Source organism: Zalophus californianus, chromosome 6 (genome assembly GCF_009762305.2).
Source record: "Zalophus californianus isolate mZalCal1 chromosome 6, mZalCal1.pri.v2, whole genome shotgun sequence".
In the NCBI taxonomy this organism is placed as follows: domain Eukaryota; kingdom Metazoa; phylum Chordata; class Mammalia; order Carnivora; family Otariidae; genus Zalophus; species Zalophus californianus.
Window position 1 is genome coordinate 64,729,849 of NC_045600.1, and position 23,650 is coordinate 64,753,498.

Genomic DNA, 23,650 nt, shown 5'->3' on the forward strand with positions numbered 1-23,650 from the left:
TAATTGAACATTTGAGGGGAAAAAATCACTAACATGGAATTCTTTAGATGAGGTTAAATGCATGATTTTAAAAGCTACCTTATGTAATGCATGTGAAATAGCATAGACTTTTAATCAGGAAAGGCCAACATTTGGTTTATCCTGTTGTAGGGTTGTTGGTCTGTAGAGCATGTGGAACAGTACCTTGGCACTGATGAATTACCAAAGAATGACTTGATAACCTACCTGCAGAAGAATGCAGACGCCGCTTTCCTGCGCCACTGGAAATTAACTGGCACTAATAAAAGTATTAGGAAAAACAGAAATTGTTCTCAGCTCATAGCTGCATATAAGGTATATATTGGCATCAAAACACAATTGGGAATGGCTTTGTGCTTTGTTTGCAGCTTTTAAAGATTCTTAAGAAAAAGAGGTTCATTGGGACGTGTTTTAAAAATGAGGTTGAATTAACATTGTTAATATGCCAAGTACTAAAACTTCAAATAAGATTTGTGGTATTGGATCTAATACATGGTTTAAACTGTGGCTTACAGTGGTTATAGTTTATTTGGGAATGGTTTAGAACACATTGTTTTCAACTTGGGTAATAGTGTTTTTATTTAAAAAGAAGGCAATTTGAAAAAATTTCAGCATTTTCAAATACTTATAGGATGATACAGTGCTTTTCTCGAAAATGTGATTAATGGCTAGTTTTACTAATTGTTTCTATAGGATTTTTGTGAGCATGGAACAAAGTCTGGATTAAACCAGGGGGCCATTTCTACTCTTCAGAGTAGTGATATTCTTAATTTGGCAAAAGAACAACCTCAGGCCAAAGCTGGCAATGGACAGAATTCTTGCGGAGTAGAAGATGTTCTTCAGCTTCTGCGTATTCTCTATATAGTTGCAAGTGACCCTTATTCAAGAATATCCCAAGAAGGTCTGTAAGAATCCTTGTTTCATTTCTGTGGCATTTTTAAAAGGAAGTCAGTTTATATTTTTATTAATTTTATTAATTTTACAGAAGGCGATGAGCAGCCTCAGTTTACTTTTCCACCAGATGAATTCACTAGCAAAAAAATCACAACAAAAATTTTGCAGCAGATTGAGGTAATAAAATCAGACAGTTGAACTCGTTAGTCTGTAACTTTTGGACTTTCAAAGTATTGACTCTTCCTTTTCTACTTTCCACCATCTCTACTGTTAGTCTCTGATATGTTGATTTAGGCCATATGGTCCATTGGCATTAATTTCTTTCATTACTTTTAAGAAGTGACTCCTGTTTTTCTTTTTAAATAATTGATGACATTGTTACTTGTTATTTTGCAGGAACCGCTGGCATTGGCAAGTGGGGCTCTTCCAGACTGGTGTGAACAGTTAACCAGCAAGTGTCCTTTCCTAATACCGTTTGAAACTAGACAGCTTTATTTCACATGTACAGCATTTGGTGCATCAAGGTAGGAAGTGCTTTTATATTTTTTTAATGTTATATAACCTCAAAATGTACAAATATACTTTATGTCAAGACTGATGGAAGGACTATATTATCTTGTTTTCTTATAAAAGTTGTCAGTGTTTAAACATTTTTTTTATTTCTAGTTGATGTATGCTTTCCTACAGTTGACCCTTGAACAATGTCAGGGTTAGGGATGCCAACCCGTCCTGCGCAGTTGAAGATCATATTTAAAGATCTTATTTATTTGGGGGAGGGAGAGAGTTCATGAGTGGTGAGAGGGAAAAAGAGAGAGGGAGAAGCAGACTCCCCGCCCAGCAGGGAGCCCGATGCGGAACTCGATCCCAGGACCCTGGGATCATGACCTGAGCCGAAGGCAGGCGCTTAACGACTGAGCCACCCAGGCACCCCTTCATTTGTATTTTTATGTGTCATAAGTTTGTCTATTTTTTAAATTGAAATATAGTTGGCACGCCATGTTACATTAACGGAAGGTGTGCAACAGGATTCAGCAGCTGTGTACATTATGCTGTGCTCACAAGTACAGCAACCGTCTGTCTGCCATGCGAGGCTATTAGAACCCTGTTGACTGTATTCCCTGTGCTGCTGCTTTCATCCCCAGGTTTTCTATATTTGTATGTCACGTGGGATTGGGACCACAGACCTTTATTTTGATCTGTTAATTACTAAAATAAAGAGGAAAAATACCTAAGTATTTTCTCAATTTGTTTAGGAAAATAGTAAAGGGGTTTATATGTTTTAAGAGAGGAAGCAACAATTTATGCAATAAGGAAATTTACTAATTCTGTCACCTAATAAAATACTATTTTTAAAAAGAATAGTTAAATCTTTACGTTGTTGGTTTAGTAGTACATTCTAACTATTACTGAACGTTAGAGCTACATAAATATTTTTCTATTTTAGAGCAATAGTGTGGTTACAAAACCGACGTGAAGCCACTGTGGAAAGAACAAGGACCACCAGTAGTGTCAGGCGAGATGATCCTGGAGAGTTTCGAGTGGGTCGTCTCAAGCATGAAAGAGTAAAAGTCCCACGTGGTGAATCACTGATGGAATGGGCCGAGAACGTCATGCAAATACATGCAGATCGGAAATCAGTTCTTGAGGTACCTCACGCACATATAATTTCTTTTAGTATGCAGGAATGACAGAAAACCAACAAACCTGTATGTTCCACAGCATGCAGACTACATTAGATAGAAATGAAAAATGGAGAGGGATTTCTCTGCCCTTTATGCAAGGCCTTTCCCTCTGATAGAGCATCTTTTATAAGAGGATGTCAGCTCACCTCTTCAGAGGTCAGGATCTTTTGATTTGATGAGCAGCAGAGTATCTTCACTCTTGAGGTGGGAAAGTGCTTGGTCTTTTTGAAGGACATTATTCCTTTCTTAACAAAGCCTGGGCCGAATAATAACACTCACTAAGGATTCTTTTTGATACTCTATATTTTACCTTTATATTAAGCTCTGCTATTAGATATCTGCAATTTGGGAGCATACTGTTTTATAATATTGTTAAACTGTGCTTGGCATTATATCATTGGCCTGTGTTGAGAGATGTTATAGCAAATAACAGTATAAAATTTAATATCCTTAATATACTATAGAGATGTCATTGTGGGCATTGTTGATTATATCCTATATACCTGTTATTCCCTATATGAGGGACAATGGAAGAAATCTTTCTCATAAATATGAACCAGCTGCTTATTTTATCTTTTTTTTTTTTTAAGATTTTATTTTATTTATTCGTTTGAGAGCACGAGTGGGGGATAGAGGCAGAGGGAGAGGGGAAAGCAGACCCCGCTGAGCAGGGAGCCCAGTGTGGGGCTTGATCCCCCCCTGAGATCAGGCTCTGAGCCGAAGGCAGATGCTTAACTGACTGAGCCACCCAGGCGCCCCTAGTTTATCATGTGAATCAGAGACTGATCATGACAAATATGATACATCTCTAGAAAATATGTAAGGCTCTTAGGGCTTTCACTTTAAACTCTCTTTGCCTTCATCTTATTCTTCAAACTAGATAAACCTCCATTATTTTTTTTTTTTGACCATGCACTATATGTTTTTTTTTTTTTAAGATTTATTCTGTTTTATTTATTTGAGAGAGATGAGATAGAGAGAGCATGAGAGGGGGGAGGGTCAGAGGGAGAAGCAGACTCCCTGATGAGCAGGGAGCCCGATGCGGGACTCGATCCTGGGACTCCAGGATCATGACCTGAGCTGAAGGCAGTCGCCCAACCAACTGAGCCACCCAGGCACCCGCACTATATGTTTTTATAAGCTGCCTCAAATCACTTATGGGGTATATAGAGTATGGATAAAAGCCTTTAAAGTGATTGCCTAAAGTCAGGAATTCAGTGCAAGAGTTTAGGTTTTAGTGTTACATAGACACACATACACAGCTGTATGCCAGTTTTTCCTCAAGCAAATGATGTAATCTTTTTATCTAAAATTTGGTTTCCTTTGGTGTAAAAAAAAGAGATGAAAATCTATTTTAGGGGCGCCTGGGTGGCTCAGTTGGTTAAGTGGCTGCCTTCGGCTCAGGTCATGATCCCAGGGTCCTGTGATTGAGCCCCACGTCCGGCTCCCTGCTCGGCGGAGAGCCTGATTCTCCCTCTCCCTCTCCCTCTGCCTGCCACTCTGCCTGCTTGTGCTGTCTATCTGTTGAATAAATAAATAAAATCTTAAAAAAAAAAAGAAAAAATCTATTTTATAGGGTTGGTGTGAGAAATAAATTAATGAACAGTGTGGTGAACAGTGCTCACCACAGTGTTTATGCAATGGTGTACAATAAATACACTTTTTAGAAAAACTAGAATAAAACTTCCGTGTTGTCTATAATGTGTTGTGTATAATATTCTATTGCTGTTGCGGGGCACCTGGGTGGCTCAGATGGTTAAGCGTCTGCTTTCGGCTCAGGTCATGATCCCAGGGTCCTGGGATCGAGCCCCACATCGTGCTCCTGGCTCAGCAGGGAGTCTGCTTCTCTCTCTGTCCCTCTGCTTCTCCCCCTGTTCATGCTGTCTCTCTGTATCTCTGTGTCTCAAATGAATAAATAAAATCTTAAAAATATATATATATTCTGCTGTTGTAAAAAAAGATGTATTACTTGGCAAGAATGGGATCATTTAAGAAAAATTTTTTAAGCTCACTTTTCCCCACAATTTGTTTATATTTTAGGTTGAATTTTTAGGAGAAGAAGGAACTGGCTTGGGCCCTACATTAGAATTTTATGCTCTGGTGGCAGCAGAATTCCAGAGAACTGATCTGGGAGCTTGGCTTTGTGATGATAACTTTCCAGATGATGAATCTCGTCATGTAAGATTTAGTTCCCATTTTGTGATTATTTGTGATTCTGCTTTTAGTATTAAAAATAGGTTATGCTTTCAGAATTTAAGCCAGGCTTTCTGACTCTCTTTTTTTATTATTGATTAGATGCTATTAAAATGTTCTTTCGGTCACCAAAAACTATTTAATAAAAGATGTATATATAAATACTTTAACTAAATTGATGAAGATGTTTAATATTTATTCATCTTTTATATAATTTTATTTGTATTTCTCCCTCTAAAACACTAGGTTGATCTTGGGGGTGGATTGAAACCTCCTGGATACTATGTGCAGAGATCTTGTGGACTGTTCACAGCACCATTTCCACAAGACAGTGATGAGCTTGAAAGGATCACGAAACTCTTTCATTTCCTTGGAATTTTCTTGGCCAAATGCATTCAAGACAATAGACTTGTGGACTTACCTATTTCTAAACCTTTCTTTAAACTTATGTGTATGGGTGACATTAAAAGCAATATGAGTAAATTAATTTATGAGTCACGAGGTGATAGAGACTTACACTGTACTGAAAGTCAGTCTGAAGCTTCTACAGAAGAAGGTCATGATTCACTCTCAGTAGGAAGCTTTGAAGAGGATTCAAAATCAGAGTTTATTCTAGATCCCCCCAAACCAAAACCCCCAGCTTGGTTTAATGGAATTTTAACTTGGGAAGACTTTGAACTAGTAAACCCACACAGAGCCAGATTTTTAAAAGAAATTAAAGACCTTGCTGTCAAGAGGCGTCAGATTTTAAGCAACAAAGGTCTTTCTGAAGATGAGAAGAACACGAAATTACAGGAACTAGTGCTAAAGAATCCATCAGGTTCTGGACCTCCACTTAGCATAGAGGATTTAGGGTAAGTTTTTTATACATGTTCGTCAACCTAATGGATGAATAAGTTTTAAAGCTTTTGTTTCTTTGTCCCCACTAATATGCAATGTATGAGTTCAGTAGTCTGTTAAGAACAATAATATGCTGTAGGAAATATTACTGATTTGAATCTTTGAATAGTTCCTATTATAAAGACAACACTCAGAATTCCAGAACATAGTGTAATAATCATCACATCTCTGGAAGATTATCTGATTTATCAAATATGATTAATGTATATATCTTACATTAAAGTCCAAAGCCAGAAATATTTTGAGAAATCATGGCTAGTTAATATAGTGTACTTGGCAATGCTCAAAATAGTTTGCTCTGTATGTAGGCCTTATGCCCAATGGCTTAGCTAATTCAAAGGCTACACATCTTTTGATAACACTCTGTTAATTTGTATACATGTAATTATTATACCCTTAGTATGTTTTACTATGATTTTGGGCTGACTGAAAGTCTTGCTTTCTTCTTCTTTCTCTCTCGGTTGATAATTTTGAGAGGTTTTGTTTGATAACTTAACTATATATTCAAGGTTTGATTTCAGGGTAGGGACAGAGCGTGAATAACTTTAGTGAAGCGATAGTTTCTTGAAAAGAACAAAAAGATGTTGCTGTCGTAATTTATTGCAAAAACCCTTACTTTGTTAATTTTGTGCCATAAGAGAGAAGTGAAATATGGAAAGGTGGTGGTTTCATGCAATCTTTGCAAAGCCAGGTTTGGTAATGGTTGTTATAATAGTTTATGTGCACAGGGGTTTTGCATTCAAAAGTCCTCCTACTTAACATCTAAGCTGGTATACTGTTTTTGTTGGAAGGGTGCGGGGAGTGGGGGTTCATGGTTTTGGCAGCAGTGTTTTATTTTTTAAAGATTTTTATTTATTTGAGAGAGAAAGCACAAGTGGGGGGAGGTGCAGAGGGAGATGCAGACTCCCCCTGAGCAGGGACCCCGATGCAGGGCTCCATCCCAGGACTCCAGGATCATGACCTGAGCTGAAGGCAGACGCTTAACCAACTGGCCACCCAGGTGCCCCTTTGGCAGCAGTGTTTTAAAAATTAAACACAAATGGTAGCTGAATGTTAATCCAGTCCTTTTTGTCTTCCCAGTTTAAATTTCCAGTTTTGCCCTTCCTCAAGAATATATGGTTTTACAGCTGTGGATCTCAAGCCAAGTGGGGAAGATGAGGTAATAAAAATTTTTTTTGATGTAGTTGTAAGTTCAGAACATCTTCGTAATGAGGCCAGTTGTAGTAGGTGCTACTGAAATATTCCTAGATATTAACAACAATGTTGGCAAATTTTCCTTTGTAGATGATAACAATGGATAATGCAGAAGAATATGTGGATTTGATGTTTGACTTTTGTATGCATACGGGTATTCAGAAACAGATGGAAGCCTTTAGAGGTAATTTTTAGGGCTCTTTAGCTTAATCTTTCTCCTTTTACTTTGAGACATTTGAAATTAAGGTGTTTCTCTTGTCAAGGATTGTAGGTAATCTCTAGATTTGCCCTCTAGTTTCCTGTCTTCCAGATAGTTAGGTCCCACAGAGTACCCAGAACAGGTTGGAACATTCTCCAGCTGTGTTATACCCTCAACTTGCTCCTCCTGAGTAATGGGGGACTCACTTTTGGCCTCCATTTCTTCATTTGTATGTGGACATAAGGTTGCATACTTTACACATTACATGAATTAAACCAAGTTAGAACCTAAGTTCTTCAGGTGAGAATTGAAACAAAATATATTAGACTATTCATCACATACTAGTTTTGAAAATGAGAATATAGCTTTGGCTAGCCTTGTATGACACAAAGAGCTGGTTAAGAAATTACTAGAATTTGGCTACTGACCATAGTGACTGAATATCTCTGTTCACATTTGCAGTATTAAGTGAAATTTCTGTACTTAAAACCTTAGCACAGCTTTGGTTTCAAGCTATTTTTATATTTATTTTTTCAAGCATTTATTAATATTTTCTTCATATAATGTCCCTTTAGTTGATATTAGCTATTTTGCTTTGAAATTTGGTACTTTGAAATTGTAACTTAGAAATTGAGTTGTGTGTTTTGTTTTTATTTTTTTGCTGTGTATAATGTAGATGGGTTTAACAAAGTTTTTCCAATGGAGAAATTAAGTTCCTTCAGCCATGAAGAAGTCCAGATGATACTTTGTGGAAACCAGTCACCATCCTGGGCAGCAGAGGATATTATTAATTATACTGAACCTAAGTTAGGTTATACACGTGACAGGTATGTATTGGTTATTTTCTAAGGTCAACAAAATAGTTTATGTCCCAAAATCAAATGGCAGATTCTCTAAAGAACTATGACTTAGTGAAGGGAGAAAGCAGTTTTCATATCCATTGATAAGGCTGAGTTTACACAAAAAGACAACTGAGTCTTTGTTGGTGTTAAGATTCCATTTTAATTGTTCCTATTTAAAAAATTGGGTAAATAGTAAACCGTTAGGCTTCATATTTTTAAAAAGATTTTATTTATTTGAGAGAGAGCTAGAGAGCACAGTGGGGGTGGGTAGAGGGAGAAGCTGACTCCCCGCTGAGCAGGGAGCCCAATGCAGGGCTTGATCCCAGGACCCTGGAAACATGACCTGGGCCGAAGGCAGATGCTTAACTGACTGAGCCACCCAGGCGCCTCTTTACGGCCTTAGGCTTCATTTTATATTAACTTTTTTTTTTTAAGATGTTATTTATTTGAGAGAGAGAGAGAGAGAGAGTGAGCGAGAGAGCATGAGCAAGAGGTAGAGGCAGAGGGAGAAGCAGACTCCCCACTGAGCAGGGAGGCTGGTACGGGCTGGAGGCAGGCGCTTAACCTGACTGAGCCCCAGGTGCCCCATATATTAACCTTTATTTTAAAATAATTTCAAATAGAGGGGCGCCTGGGTGGCTCAGTCAGTTAAGTGGCTGCCTTCGGCTTGGGTCATGGTCTCAGGGTCCTGGGATCGAGCCCCACGTCGGGCTCCCTGCTCGGTGGCGAATCTGCTTCTCCCTCTCCCTCTCCCTCTGCCTCTGTGATCTCTCTCTCTAAGTGAGTGGAATCTTAAAAAAAAATTTTTTTCAAATAGAAAAGTTGAATAGTTGAAAGAATTCCCATATCTTCTTTACCCAGATTCAATTGTACTTAATAGTTCTTTTATATTATGTATTTATATACATACACACACACACCTACATGTGATATATATGTGTGTGTGTACTATTTTTTTCTGAATCATTTGAAAATGTCACATATATCATGTGCCTTTATTCTGTGATAGAGTGTGCATTTCCTAAAAATATGGATATTCTCCCATGTATCCATGTTCACTAGCAAATTCATTCTGTTAGCTGATCGGTAGTCCATATTCTAGTTTCGTTGTTTACTCCAATAATGTCCTTCATAGCACTCCCCCACCACCACTGCCCATTGTCAGGAAATAGCATTTGGTTGTGATAGGGTTATCTTGTGATAGGTTTTTAATCTGAAACAGTTCTTTAGCTGTTTGTTTTTTTTTTCTTTCATACCACTGATATTTTTTAAGACTACAGGCCCTATAGTACTTTTTCTTTTTAAACGTTTCCAAATTAACATAAATGAGAGAATACAATTGACCCCTGAACAATGTAGGGGTTAGGAGCACAGTTCAAAATCCGTATGTTTGACGCCCCAAAAACTTAACTACTAGTAGCCTACTTTGACCAACTTTACTGATAATATAAACAGTCAGTACATATGTTCTGTGTATTATATACTATACCCTTACAATAACATAAGCTGGAGAAAAGAAAATGTTAAGAAAATCATGAGGGGGGCGCCTGAGTGGCTCAGTCGGTTAAGTGTGTGCCTTCAGCTTGGGTCGTGATCCCGGGGTCCTGGGATCAAGCCCTGCATTAGGCTCCCTGCTCAGCGGAGAACCTACTTCTCCCTCTCCCTTTGCCCCTGCTCGTTTGCTCTCTCACTCACTCTCTCTCAAATAAATAAAATGGTAAAAAAAAAAAAAAAAGAGACTCATGAAGAACTACACTTGTGGTAACATAGCTTAATGTATAAACTTGTTGAATTACTGTGTTGTACACCTCAAACTAATATAACATTGTCAACTATACTCAGATAACAATTAAAAAAAAACATGAGTTAGAGAAAATATATTTGCAGTACTCTATTGTACTTATTTAAAAAAATTACAGATATAAGTGGATCTGTGCAGTTCAAACCCCTTGTTGTTCAAGGGTCAACCGTATTACTAATTAGTTTAAACTTAACATAGCATTTTTTGCTTAAGTCAACTTTTTATTGAATTATAATAGTGCACAAATTGCATGTACAGCCTGGAGAATTTTCACAAAAGGGAAACACCTGTGTATTGGCACCCAGAATAAGAAACAACTCAAGAACTGCCCTTACCCATTATATTCTTTTCTAATACTAAATCACTATTTCTGTTGATCAATTTTGCTTGCATTTGAACTTTAATGAATGAAATCGTACAGTATGTATTTTTTTAAGGTCTGCCTTCTTTTGTTTAACATTATGATTATGAAATTCATCCCTGTTGTGGCATATAGAAATAGTTTATTTCACTGTTAACAAAGATGGATTGTTTCAGATCCCCTTTGGTAGTTTAGCCATATTTGGATTAATTATGCATGTGCATTTTGAAGTTTTTTGATTTGCTAACCTTGTTGCATATTTGGTCCCTGTACTCCATCAGTGTTTCAGTTCTTAACCATTTATAACTACAAGACAGTCTTTGCAGGGTATTTTTAAAGTAGCTTAATCCGCTCATTTCATGCTTAACTCAAGAGTCTCTAGATGGTATTCTTCTCACATGTTGATAATTGTTTTTTGGGTTATTGCTGGTTTACAAGTAGTGTTTTTCATTTAAATCAGCTGTCAGATCAGTAGAACTCTATTTTTCTCCTTTTAGCCCTGGTTTCCTCAGGTTCGTGAGGGTTTTGTGTGGCATGTCTTCAGATGAAAGGAAAGCATTCCTGCAGTTTACCACTGGTTGCTCAACTCTACCCCCAGGTGGACTGGCTAATCTGCATCCCAGGCTCACAGTTGTACGCAAGGTACAAACCTTAGCTAATAGGGAATCCAAACGGAATTCAGTTACTACAGGATTGAAAGAAATAAATATTTAAAGTCATGGCCTTCTGTTTTTTACTTTTCTTTTTCTAGGTTGATGCTACTGATGCAAGCTATCCATCAGTGAACACATGTGTGCATTATCTAAAGTTGCCTGAATATTCTTCGGAGGAGATCATGAGAGAGCGCCTACTAGCTGCTACCATGGAGAAAGGCTTTCATCTCAACTGAGCTTCGAAGTGGGAGACATCAGAGACTTTTAAAATACTAGTGAAGCCTCTTGTGTTTGTGTGCAGAGAAGTATATGATCCTCTACGCTAATGACACTTGCCTTTATTTCAACCATTAAGGCTTTAAGAACATGTGGAATAAGTTGGTTAGCTGCTAATGACAAAACAAATCCTTTAACTACCCAGCCAGAAAGTATATAGCACAGAACAGTGTGTTGCTACAAGGGCTTAGTGACTGGAAAAAGGTGGTCCCTACTTGACTGTTCCAAAGAGCAGCTTCTCAGATCTTCAGTGTTCACCGGTAAATTTCTAACAGTGTATTTGTGTAAAGTTTGTCGTTTCATACTTCATACACTACAGTTGCCGTCACTGATCCCTGTTTTGCTGGCTTTTAAGCTACTCGGTCAAAAATCCTGCTTCCTTAAAACATAGAGAGTTAATGAGCATCTCAAGCCTTTTCTTTTCCTTTTTAATGATGCCTGCACTATCAGAGTATTCTAGTGTTCTCTCTTTTGTTTGGCATATAATCATGCACAACCTTTTTATTTCTTTGAGGTGGGAGTATATTTTTATTTCCTAAATGCCGTACTATAAAGATCAAATTCTTAAGTGTGTTTGTGCAGCTCAGAAGTAAAGATATATTAAGGGGAAAAAAGAAAAAACACTGGTCTAGATGCAAGGCACACTTAAAAGCAAGTTTTACTTTTGGTTGTATTTTCTTTGTATATTATAAACATTTATTTAACTTGTTGCAGTTTGAAGTAAAAAATTTCCAAAATGTATGCTCAACAATAATCATTAAAATGTTTGCAGCGTACAAAACTGTGTCACGTGACTATTTCACTGCAACGAGCAGACCTAAGAGCTTAACCAGATATTTTTTATTTTGAATCACTGAGATTTAGTTTTTTGAAATTACTACATTTAGAAATGTATTTTTCTATAGTAAATACACTTACTGAAACTGGAAAGCTAGAAGAAATATATGTTCACATGCTTGTGATCCAACTGTTGTGTGTTTTCTTAAAGTATTCTTTAGCTAAGAATGGCCAAGTTATTTGTGTTAACTTTTTCAACACCAGATCTGCTCCTTACCTTTGTATCTGCAGGGATGTGTAAGTCTAAGATCCAAGAATGATTTCTCAATGTTGTGTTAGTGTGAAAAGAAACCACCAGGATACTGCCATTTCCTGGTTTTGAAAAGGGCTTCTTCTGTTTCAGTTTTCCAGATTCCCTTGATGTATCACATCTGTGCCCTTAGGTGAAAGAAATGTCACTAGGCCTGATTTAGCCAAATGGCTTTTTTAGGAGTGAAAGCATTTTTTGGAATTGCCTATTATTTACCTGTTTAAAAGGTACATTCCCTTTCTACATTAGAAGAGAGATCTCCCACTATAGTCAATCGTTTGAGTACTGTTTTTATTCTCTGCATGAGAATGTTGTGACATGTTATCAGTGGCAGCATTTAAATAATTCATCTTGTTGTTAGTTTCACAGTTCTCTGTGAGAATAAAAGTTAAAATAAAACATAATAGCAATATTTAAATGTATGACCTATGCTTCAATCCAAAAAAATAGTGGTGGTGATTGTCTCAATAAAGTCATGAATGCATGACTAAAACTTCATACTAGTGTTAGAGTTAAAATCCAATTTATGTGCTTAGTATTGCCATTTATCTAAGTCTGTAAAATGTCTGTCAATACCCAGCTTTTATCAAGACTAATCTAGCACAGGGCTCAGCAAACGATGGCCTGCTGCTTGCTTTTGTATTGCCCACGTGCTAAGCATGGTTTTGAAATTTTTAAGTGGTTAAAAAGCAAAAAGAATAATATTTTATGATGTGGAAATTTTATGAAATTCAAATTTCAGTGTCCATAAATAAAGTTTTATTAGAACACAGCCATGCTCATTCCTTTACGTACTATCTGGGGTGTTTTTACACTACAGTGGCAGAACTGAGTGTTTACAGCAGAGACCATATGGCCCATGAGCCTAAAGTATTTACTATCTGGCCCTTTACAGAAGAGGTTTGCTGAATCCTGGTCTAGCACGTTGCTGTAGCAGGTAAAATTGATGAGTCTTATACATTCAGTAAATGAAATGTCAGGCGTCTTCAAGATAAAGCTGACCAATCTGAGGCATAAATTTCATGAGTGTGAAAATCAACGCTGTTCACCACAATTCAGCAGTAAACATGAAAGGAAATTATGACACAGCCTAGAAGAACAGATTGTCCTATTACAGTTCACTTTGCATGAGTCAAGTGTTAGGAGACCTCTACTAGGGTCTCCACATGTATTAGGTTATTCGGCTTTCTTTCCTGTGGTATCTACCTAGTATTTTTTTTTTTTTTTTTTTTTTTTTGTTATTCTCTAAAGGTACTAAAATCTGTGCCAAGATGTTACCCAAGTGCTATTTTGGTGTGACCTAAAAATTAATTTTGTTCACTCCCTAGTTACTTCTGGTGTACCAGTTTCAGCAGTTACCTGAATGTGCTACTGATTAAGTGCCTACCAACTAGGACAGTGTTTCCCAACTAATATGTCTTAGACCTCCAAAGCACTTTGATCCAGACTGGGCTTTCCCCACACCTTGGCTACTTAATGCAAAGGGGGATCTATACACATGTACCATTTGCTGTTCTGGCGGTCAGAAGCCTTTCTTCTGCCTTTCTGAATGAGTCCAACTCAGGTTTGCTTTTCGAATCCATTATTGCCTAGTTGCCTGGATCTTAATAGATGCAAACTTTAAATATGTAAGTAGATTTGTAGAAAGAAAGATTTAAAAGAAATCCTTCCCCCACCCCCACAAAAAAGCAAACAGTACTGAATGAATCATCAATACCTGGAATGTCCATTTATGTTTTCTTTTGGAGGACAGAGTGTTGTAGATGAAAGAACTCCTGGAATTCCATAGGATGGGAAAATAATGTACCAAGACTGTATTTCTATTTCTTCCATTTTATCTGCCTTCCTACCCAATATGCACATAAACATGCTTTTATACCTAAGACAGTTCTGTATACTCCTGTTGATAAGTAGCAAAAGCATCTAGAAAAGTTTGGAAGGATCAGGCAGGTCATTGCTTTTTTATAGTGACTTCGTTTTCTTTGCTTCAAGACATTCCAGGAGAAGGGGTCAAAGGAATGAGTTAGGGAGGCAGGGGAGAACTCAGATTCATATCATGCTGACCTCAACAGAGATATTCTCTTGCATTCTATTTTTAGACTTTGAACTAAATTTTCATTTACAAATAAGTTTACTAATAAGACAAACCATTTTACAATATGGCCTAAAGGATGGTTGTAAGAGCTCTCTTTTAATGTGTAACCATTCATTTTTGGTAGTAACATTATTTTTTGGTAGTAACATTATAAGTGAATTAATTACATGATGACATTGTAATTGCCAAGTGCCAATAAAACAGTTATCAGGCTTTTAGAAACTGCCAAATAAAATTTAATTCTCAATTTTTATTAGGTACACAATTTTGTAAAGTTTTGACTTTCTAAATCATTTTAAGGAAAACGAGCATTCAGAAAACATTCAAAGTACTATGTGTGTTTAAAATTTTATTGGCTGATAATTGTCACAGGTCTTCCCATGCTGCTAATCCTGAATTAAATGTGCATAGGAAAGCAGAGAACAAAACAGTTACCTTCAGAACTCAACAAAATTTGAACAAGTGGGGAAAAAATGCTTATGGTTAGAAAACAAAACTGTCTCGCAGTTCAGAGAAAATATTTCTTTGAATACCATATTTAAAAATAAAGCTTTGTTTTCCATTTAGGAAATGTGGAAAACGCCTATTTAAGATGTCTTTGGAAGGACACCCCATTTTGCAGCGTGCAGTCTTCCACATTTTTTGGGCTACAGATGTTGAGAGGTATTCCATGGTATTCTCACTTCCACAGGTTGATGTTGTCTGGCAGAGCCTTCCATCATTCAGCTTTCTGACATTTTATCGAGAATGAGTAGAGGGGCAAGAATTCTTGCCCGATTCGTTTCCACAATGCAGCCATTTAACACCATCTCATCCAAAATGATATGCACTTTATCCAGATTAAACATTATCTAAGTTCATATTAAGGAAATTAGTTTTAGAGTTACAAAAATGTTAACATGTAACAGTAAGTAATAACTTACAACTTAGCCTATAATTTTTCCCATGTAAATTAGTCTAAGCATGAAGTGTGTTTTTTTTTGTTTTTTACAGAAGTGAAATTAGATTTAAAATTGGTGTCCATGTTAGAAATTATTACCTTCATATCCACATTCACACCTAGTTTCACCTTGGTTAAGCTCACTGGCCAATAGGCATAGAAACAGAATAGCTACTACAACTTTTAGCCAGAGGGAAAGTGACTCTACTAAGAACTAGAGAACAAAGCAAGTGACATTGGCAAGAGCATGACTGGACAAGAGCAGTGTTGTTTTCCCCAGACACTAATAACATCAACACTAATATACACGATGTTCCAGGCATGGTGTTGCGTGTTTTACACAATTTTTTCAGTCTTCTCTACAACCCTATGATACAAATGTTACATATTATCCTAATTTTACATGGGAGCAAATAGGCTCAAAGCCATTGTCCAAGGTCACATGGCTGGTAATTGCCAGAGATGGAATTTAAGCCCACAGCTTTGGTTTGATAGTTCTGCTTCCAGACTTCTCAGGAGGGGCCTGTGGCTACTGAGTATACACCCTCCCTCAGCCCTCAAACCTCACCCCAAACCAAATGCCTTCACAAAACCTCACGTCTTAAGCTATCTTTTCTCTCAGGACTGAAGAAAAAATCACCAAGAGTAGATATGAATGAAGAAGGCAAGACAATGCTAATTCCCAAGTAGATAAAAATTCTGAAATTCATGAGAATATCTCGCATGAATGAACAGTTCTAAAAATACTCCTTTGAGAATTATGGAGCCACTTGAGGGTACTGATGTTCCTAGTGGAAAGTTAGTATAGGATATGGGGGAGACAAAAATGTTGTTAGCCTGTGAGGTCTTGCTAATTGGAAAGAGCCAAATTCTTTCCCCCCAGGAGCCCCTTCAGGAAACTTTTCTTTTGTGAAAGGAGAAGGGGAACTAGAATGAGATGATGACAATATTGAATGGTTCTGAATTCTACACTTTAATAGCTTATTTTCATCTCTATTTAAAGAACATGATCCTGGTCTGTTTAAAAAAAAACAAAACAGCTGATTGAAGCAGATGGTTTCAAATAGACAAACTTCAACAAATGAGTGACTTAAATGCACTAGGGGAGTTCATAATTAGTGAATCTTTGTAAAGTGAATCGTTACCACCTGATTTTTTTCAATAATTCCAGATGTTCAAGTCTGTATTGTATTTTAGTGAAATACCTCTGTAGAAAATGAGACAACCCTGTGAACGACTTTTAGGTTTCTCTTAGGCTCTGCATTAATATCTCATTAAGCTCTGTGCAAAGAGTCCTCTAGCAGAATAAACTGTTTTTCAGGAGCCCATGGGAACTATCCTTAAATGACCCAGAAAAAAAAAAAAAAGCTTTACTCTGATAAACCTATTAATAATGTCTTCCAATTATATAGATGATTGCTTTGTCCATGACCAAACTGGGACTGGAATATTAGGCCCTTGACTCAATCAGACCCAGAAGCCAGAACTCAGAAGCCAGACAAAGTAGAAATGTCAGCTGGGTACAAAGAAGCAGAGTTGGGGAGCATAGGTGGCTGTGTGAAAAATGGCCTTCATATGAGAATTTGCTGCTGAATCATATCAACCACTGACATCCTCACATCGTTAAGGACAAGGTCTTTCAGCAAGTCTGAATTTCCCAACATCCTAGAAACATGAGTTGCTCAGTGAGGTCATTCTGTACTGTGGGCATGTGACTGCCTGTCTTATCTGAGTAGCTGATTCAAGCCCTTAACCACGTGGCTTTCTGGCACTATATGGGGAAACCACAGACCAAATCCAATGTGAGGCAAAGGCCTGAAAGATGATTTCCCCCTGGAATCATGTGACTCCTTTAAAATAAGAATCCAGCTGTTGTTTACATCTTGATTTGGTTTATAAGCAACTTGTACACACTAGTGAAGCCAAGAGTAATGGCATTTGGGATACATGTCAGGGACCAAAAAAATGCCTTATATGCAAAGCCCCATGGCAATAAACAGGCAAACATGCTTCAGCCCTGACATCTGGAATAGGATGAAGCAAGAAAGGTCCAGGCTATTTGTCTATTACTGTAGTAAGCTGAGAATGACTATTTCAAGAGGGTCCTACCTTTGGGTTGTACTTAACTTGACTGACTTAAAGATCCCTAGGGCAACTTGAGCACCCTAAGGTTGGAACTGATAGGAAATACAGACAGCCTCCCAAAGAGCAGATTCAGAAAGCCCCATTTTCTCCCAATCCTGAAACCCAAGAGCCTTTCTGAATTACTATGTAATGTGGGTTGAAGTTGAACATAGTGCCACTTGAAACCAGTTTTTTAATAAAGCGCTTGAAATGTTTCTGGTTCCTACATTGGAATTTTGGTCTCTGGATCATAAGTCACTTTTTCAATATGGTATTTTAGTATCACTGTGGTGGTCTAGTTATTCTTTCAAAAGAGAAAATTGAGGGGTGCCTGGGTGGCTCAGTTGGTTGAGCGACTGCCTTCGGCTCAGGTCATGATCCTGGAGTCCCGGGATCGAGTCCCGCATCGGGCTCCCTGCTCAGCGGGAAGTCTGCTTCTCCCTCTGACCCTCTTCCTTCTCGTGCTCTCTATCTCTCATTCTCTCTCTCTCTCAAATAAATAAATAAAATCTTTAAAAAAAAAAAAAAGAAAATTGAGCAGCATATATTCGAATGGGACCTGAAAAGCAATTCCCAGGCAGAGCCCAGCCTAGAAACTAAAATTTCTAATTCGAGATTTTGGTCTCAGATCCCTTGTCTTCTTTTTTTATTTATTTTTCTTTTTTAAGATCCTACCTAAGCAAAGTTCTTGATAAACTAATTGGGGTGGGGAAAAACTTGCTCTCATATTTATACTTTAATTCAATTTGCCATGAAATTAGATAAACTGTGAAAGGCCTTTGTGTTCACATTTCCCACAGAAAAGGGACTACTGTATAGAAGACTATCTTCATGAAGATCATGCACAGGACTGGGTATACTCCTTACAATACAGTCTGCTGTCCACTTTTAGGCTTGGTATTGTTCCTTGTTAATTAGGCCACTGAAAAGGAGTTTATCTTTTTTTTTTTTTTTTAATGGGTTTTTCCTTAAAGGCCCATTTATATTCTGAGATCAACAAGAAAGCCAGGTGTAATTATTTTAAGTTTGTATAGATTTATGTAAAATTACACAAATATGAAAGCATTGGGTCAAATGAGCCTGTCAGTTTCTTTGGTTTTTCTCCTAACTCTGTTGCTTCTCCTAACTTGCTGTCATTATTCCTGAGTAAAACAAACAGAACCTGGAAGCATGAAGCGAAAGGAGTGGGGGTAAGGCAGAGGGACCTGGCGGGGGGAGGGGTAGTAGCGGAAGCAAATGGCACCTACAGGACGCAGTTCAAGGAAATACGGAGACAGCAAAGGCCAATGAGAACCAGAGAAGCCCGGAAAGCAGAACTGTTCAATCTGGAACCTTCACACCCCATTCCCAGGTAAATGGCTGACTCCCTTGGGGACTGTTCATAATTCTGACTCTTCACTCATGACAGCACTGACTGCAGTTCTCATGCTGAGATGGTTTTAGCCTCCTTGCTTCTCAGTGCCTGCCCTTCCCAAAGACTGGCCAAGCTGCATGGGCCAGCCCTCACGCTCTGTAGCCCTGCTTTCCAATTTACATATTTTAAAAAGAAAGAAAAAAAAGATGTTTAGAAATTACTAAATGTGGAGGTGCCTGGGTGGCTTAGTCAGTTGGGTGTCCGACTCTTGATCTCAGCTCAGGTCTTGATCTCAGGGTCATGAGTTCAAGCCCGGCATTGAGCATGGAGCCTACTTGAAAAAAAAATCACGAAATGTGAACTCCCATTTTGGAGAGCATGCTCTTTTTTTTTTTTTTTTAAGATTTTATTTATTTATTTGACAGAGACAGTGAGAGCAGGAACACAAGCAGGGGGAGTGGGAGAGGGAGAAGCAGGCTTCCCACGGGAGCAGGGAGCAGGGAGCACGACTCCGGGCTCGATCCCAGGACCCTGGGATCACGACCTGAGCCAAAGGCAGACGCTTAACCACTGAGCCACCCAGGCGCCCCTGGATAGCATGCTCTTATCAAGACATTCAGATACTCTCTTTCATCATATCTGACTCCTCCAACCAAAGTCTAGTGTTTCTTCAAAACTTCTTTCCTACTTCAGGAAAAAAACACCAAGATAGCACAGTGACAGGCACTTTACAAATGTTTTGTTAGAAACTAAACTGCCACAATCTATTCCAGATAATAACACATTTTTTAAAAACGTCAGATTTAATCTTATCTAACTTTATTTTTTTTAAGGATTTTATTTGACACAGAGAGAGAGAGCACAAGCAGAGGCAGTGGCAGGCGGAGGGAGAGGCAGGCTCCCCACTGAACCACCCAGGACCCCTACTATATCTAATCTTATAGCCCTGGAAACCTAGAGACTGGTACCAGCTCTGCCCCAACGTAGCTCTATAGCTTGGGACACGTCACAGAACCTCTCTGGGCTTCAGCCTTTTCATCTAAAACATGAGGTTTTAACCTGATGATGGTGTAGTTTTCTTCTAGCTCCAAAGTACTCAAATCCTAGGACTCTAAAAGTAACTTTCAGGGAGACGGGAGCTAGTTTACTCCTCTGACATTATCAAGTCATTCCTGAGGTAATCACATACTCCATCATACCTCATAAGAAATCCTTTGGTAATGACTTAATTATTGTAAACTTTCTGAGAGAACATGGAGACAATTCCAGTTTATTTAGAAGCTACCACTTTGGTGTTAGATGGCTTCCCTGGAGAACTTCTTTGTTCTTCTTGCCAGTATTTCCATAGCCCCTAGTTGAACAAGTACTTTTGTGATTTCTCATGAAGTCAGTGTGAAGTTAGCTCCTATTCAGAGAAGACCTAGTCTGGTTTCTGGACCTTTAAGGTGTTTGGGATTTTAGGAAAGTAATGATGGAAGGAGAGGCTAATGCCCCACGGTGGGCTCTGGGTCCTGAGAAGGGCCTGACTGCAAATCTCGGTGGTGCTGAATACTGTTGCCTGGGTGCCTTCATCCCTCCAGAGGGCACCATGGAAGACAACTAGCTGAGTCACGGCGTGCAAGCAGCAGCGGAGGCCCTTCCTTCTCCCCTACCTTCAACTACAGTAAAGAGGTACTTTCTCATCACCCACATGAGCTTTAACGTTCTAGAACTAATTGCTCAGGCTTTTGGGTTTTAAGGACTTAGATAATAAAAACATGAATGTTCTAAAGATTTATTTAAAAGATTCTGGAATCAAGAAAACATTCTGGATTCTAGGCCTACCCTACATTTGTGGGGTCAGTGGCCCTGGAATATAAAGAGGGATTCTAGCCTGTTCCCCACTTTTTCCCTCATGTGTGTATGTGGGCTACCATCCCAGGCTCTCTGTCATTCCTGCCCCCAGTCATGGGGAGAGGTCTGTACAGGCCCTACCTAGCAATACCCCCTGGTATATGGGCACCCAGTGAATTCTGGGGACTCAGGTAGCTGGAGGATGGTCAAGAAGTGGATTGGGTCTGGGCGCCTGGGTGGCTCAGTTGTTGAGCATCTGCCTTCGGCTCAGGTCATGATCCCGGGGTCCTGGGATCGAGCCCCGCATCAGGCTCCCTGCTCAGCGGGAAGCCTGCTTTTCCCTCTCCCACTGCCCCTGCTTGTGTTCCCCCTCTCGTTTTGTCTCTGTCAAATAAATAAATATAATCTTAAAAAAAAAAGAAGTGGATTGGGTCCCTACAGGCTCTGAATAAGCATCCTCATCTCATGGAGAGGGATACTGCTGAAAGAGAGCCAGATGAGGCCCCCTACGGCCCAGGGCCCAGGAAAGGGATCCTGGTTGTCCAAATCTAAAGGTAGTACTGCTACATTCCACTCTAACCCCAATAAACCAAGTTTTTAAGCCACTTTAAAAGCACCAAATACCAAAAAGGCAGTTAAGGTTTTCTGTACATTCATACATTAGTAGTTGTGCCCTGAACTGAGGACGAGGCGGACATCTCCCCCACAGCGCTGTTCACTGGCGCCAGTCCCCTGAATATTTAGCAGAGGGGGTAGAGACAGCTCCTTTGAATTATGAATTGTCTGGAGAATACAGCACATCTGGGGTTACAGAGCTGAACACATTTTGGGAAGCTCATTAGTTGATTCCTAAAAACCATCTTAATTCATAGAATTTGAAGGTGTTTTTTTTTAGATTTTTAAAAAATTATTAAAGTACAGTCTACCCCCCAACATGGAGCTCAAACTCACGATCTCAAGATCAAGAGTTACATGCTCTAAAGACTGAGCCAGCCAGGTGCCCCCAGAACTTGAAATCTTAAATATGTCTACTAAAGTATGTGATAGGGCAAAGTTTCCCAATAGAAGCAGGGCCTCAGGGGTCCTCAGGCAACATTTCAGCCCAGTGAGTAGAGCAGAATGTGAATAGTGTACAGGAACTTATGCAGGGCACGTGAAGGATTTAGGTCACTGACATGCTTGGTCCCAAGGGTCTGCCCCAACCTGACACTAACAGCAACACAGAGTTGCCACTTAGTAGAAGTGCTTTCAAGAAGCCAGAATTTCTGTCCTAATTTCTTGTGCTTGGGTCATTTCTTTTCTTTCTTTCTTTCTTTTTTTTTTTTTTTAAGATTTACTTATTTATTCTAGAGAGAAAGAGAATGAGCGCGGGAGGAGGGGCAGAACGGGAGAGAGATGGGAAGCGGACTCCCCGCTGAGCGCGGAGCCCGATGCAATGTGGGTTTCGGACATCATGACCGGAGCTGAAACCAAGCGTTGGACACTACTTAACCAGCTGAGCCACCCAGGCACCCCAGGTCACTCCCTTTTAAAATCCCATCTGTCTTGCTCTGTGATGTCAGTCTTACTAGCAGTAGAACAAGCCCATTCTAAGCGCCTGTAGATAAATGGTGCATTTTATTTCTCAAAGTCTAGCCATGTGGACTCTGCAAAGCTGCCCCATTCTCAGAACGCTTCAGGGGAGTGAAGCTTCTGGAGAAATAGATGGCAAGTAAAGGGCTTCTTGGGAATTCCATGAGGTTTTGACTTCCATTCTCCTGGTGCTGCACCAAAGCCAAGCCTTCGAGCGTGTCTATTCCATGTGGGCGGACAAGGAAGGCTTTCTTAAGCCTGAGCAAACACAAGGATAGGTGTAGTGAGTGTTGGGAGAACCAGCTCCAGGTTGCAACTCTATCAGCTGCTTGTTTTCAGCCTTTCAAGGCCGGAGGAAGCTTCCCTGGCCTCGCAGCCCTGACCAATGTTAGCTGCTTCAGCAGCGCTGGGCACGTGCTCCCAGGGCGGTGATATGGAGCATCTCTGGCCCTACACAGAGGGGGCGGGAAACTGAGGCTGCACCTCTAAAAGGCTCCCTTGCCTTACTGTTACGAAATTGGTATACAGAGGTCCTTCCCAGACATGTGATAGTTAGAATTATGCATAAGGCAGAGTAAAGGCATGGGTTTTAATTGGATCGTTTTCAGATGGCTAAGCGTGGAAACATTTTAAGAATGTTAATGGAAGCGAAGGTACTCCGCAGCCTACCTGCCCCACCTGCTCCACTTTTAGGCCACTGGAGGTCCAAGTGAAATTTTGCCTAGAGCAAAGGCTTACACTTCCAGGTCTGGGCAGAATCAGTTCCCCTCTCTAAATGAAGCAAAATTCTTAATCTGTCAGGTGGATACACCTAAGTAATTCCGAAGGACGATAAGTACATAAATTACTCAGAGGTACACCTTAAACTAACATAGGACATTAATTGTATTTCAATTAAAAAAATAAGTTAGGAGCACCTGGGTGGCTCAGTTGTTAAGTGTCTGCCTTCGGCTCAGGTCATGATCCCAGGGTCCTGGGATTGAGCCCCGCATCGGGCTCCCTGCTCAGCAGGAAGCCTGCTTCTCCCTCTCCCACTCTCCCTGCTTGTGTTCCCTCTCTCACTGTGTCTCTGTCTGTCAAATAAATAAATAAATAAATAAAATCTTTAAAAAAAATAAGAGAGGAAGGGAAGGCAAAAATGAAACCAGGTAAAATAAAGGGAAAAGATACAAACTCTGTGCCTTGGTGTGGAAATTAAATTTGAACAAGAATGCTGGAGCTCAGGGTGCCTGGCTGGCTCAGTCGGAGGAGCGTGGGACTCTTGATCTCGGGGTCGTGAGCCTGAGCCCCATGTTGGGTGTGGAGATTACTTAAAAGTAAAATCTTAAAAAAAGAAAAAGAATGCTGGAGATCATTACTTGGACCTATGCTATACACCAGAGGGCTATAAGACAAATCCGTCTCTACTTCTAATAAACATCTAGTCAATATATAAGATGCTAGTTCAGCTATAAAATATACCCTATTATATCCGATTCACTGTAATTCTCTGAACTTCTAGACTAGTTAGAGTCTCTTTTCCTGTTCTAGGTATAAGGTAACTCAGCTCAGTTACCTAGAGTCAACGCAACATCAAATATTAAGGCTGAGAGGGTGTTAAAGCTCTTCTAGCCTAATTCTATTATTTTGAGA

The 23,650-nt window shown here is 39.3% G+C and overlaps 2 protein-coding genes across 8 annotated transcripts in view; one reads left to right on the forward strand and one right to left on the reverse strand.

Annotated features, from left to right (window-relative positions):
* The window catches only part of HECTD1 (HECT domain E3 ubiquitin protein ligase 1), an 85,254-nt gene extending 73,465 nt beyond the window's left edge, over positions 1–11,789 (forward strand). For 4 of the 6 annotated variants that reach the window (XM_027569646.2, XM_027569647.2, XM_027569649.2 and 1 more), the window contains 12 exons: positions 151–333; positions 712–919; positions 1,004–1,089; positions 1,309–1,436; positions 2,357–2,558; positions 4,635–4,772; positions 5,034–5,641; positions 6,768–6,846; positions 6,972–7,065; positions 7,757–7,907; positions 10,582–10,726; positions 10,836–11,207. In XM_027569646.2, the coding sequence (XP_027425447.1) occupies positions 151–333; positions 712–919; positions 1,004–1,089; positions 1,309–1,436; positions 2,357–2,558; positions 4,635–4,772; positions 5,034–5,641; positions 6,768–6,846; positions 6,972–7,065; positions 7,757–7,907; positions 10,582–10,726; positions 10,836–10,973 (2,160 nt within the window). In that variant the 3' untranslated portion in view covers positions 10,974–11,207. Of the gene's footprint in view, positions 1–150; positions 334–711; positions 920–1,003; positions 1,090–1,308; positions 1,437–2,356; positions 2,559–4,634; positions 4,773–5,033; positions 5,642–6,767; positions 6,847–6,971; positions 7,066–7,756; positions 7,908–10,581; positions 10,727–10,835 lie in introns of all 6 variants that reach the window. The other 2 variants (XM_027569644.2, XM_027569648.2) reach the window with 2 other exon arrangements.
* Positions 11,790–13,346: 1,557 nt separating this feature from the next.
* The window catches only part of AP4S1 (adaptor related protein complex 4 subunit sigma 1), a 43,165-nt gene continuing 32,861 nt past the window's right edge, over positions 13,347–23,650 (reverse strand). The window contains exon 6 of one of the 2 annotated variants that reach the window (XM_027569658.2): positions 13,347–15,046. In XM_027569658.2, the coding sequence (XP_027425459.1) occupies positions 14,918–15,046 (129 nt within the window). In that variant the 3' untranslated portion in view covers positions 13,347–14,917. The remainder of the gene's footprint in view (positions 15,047–23,650) is intronic. The other variant, XM_027569659.2, reaches the window with a different exon arrangement.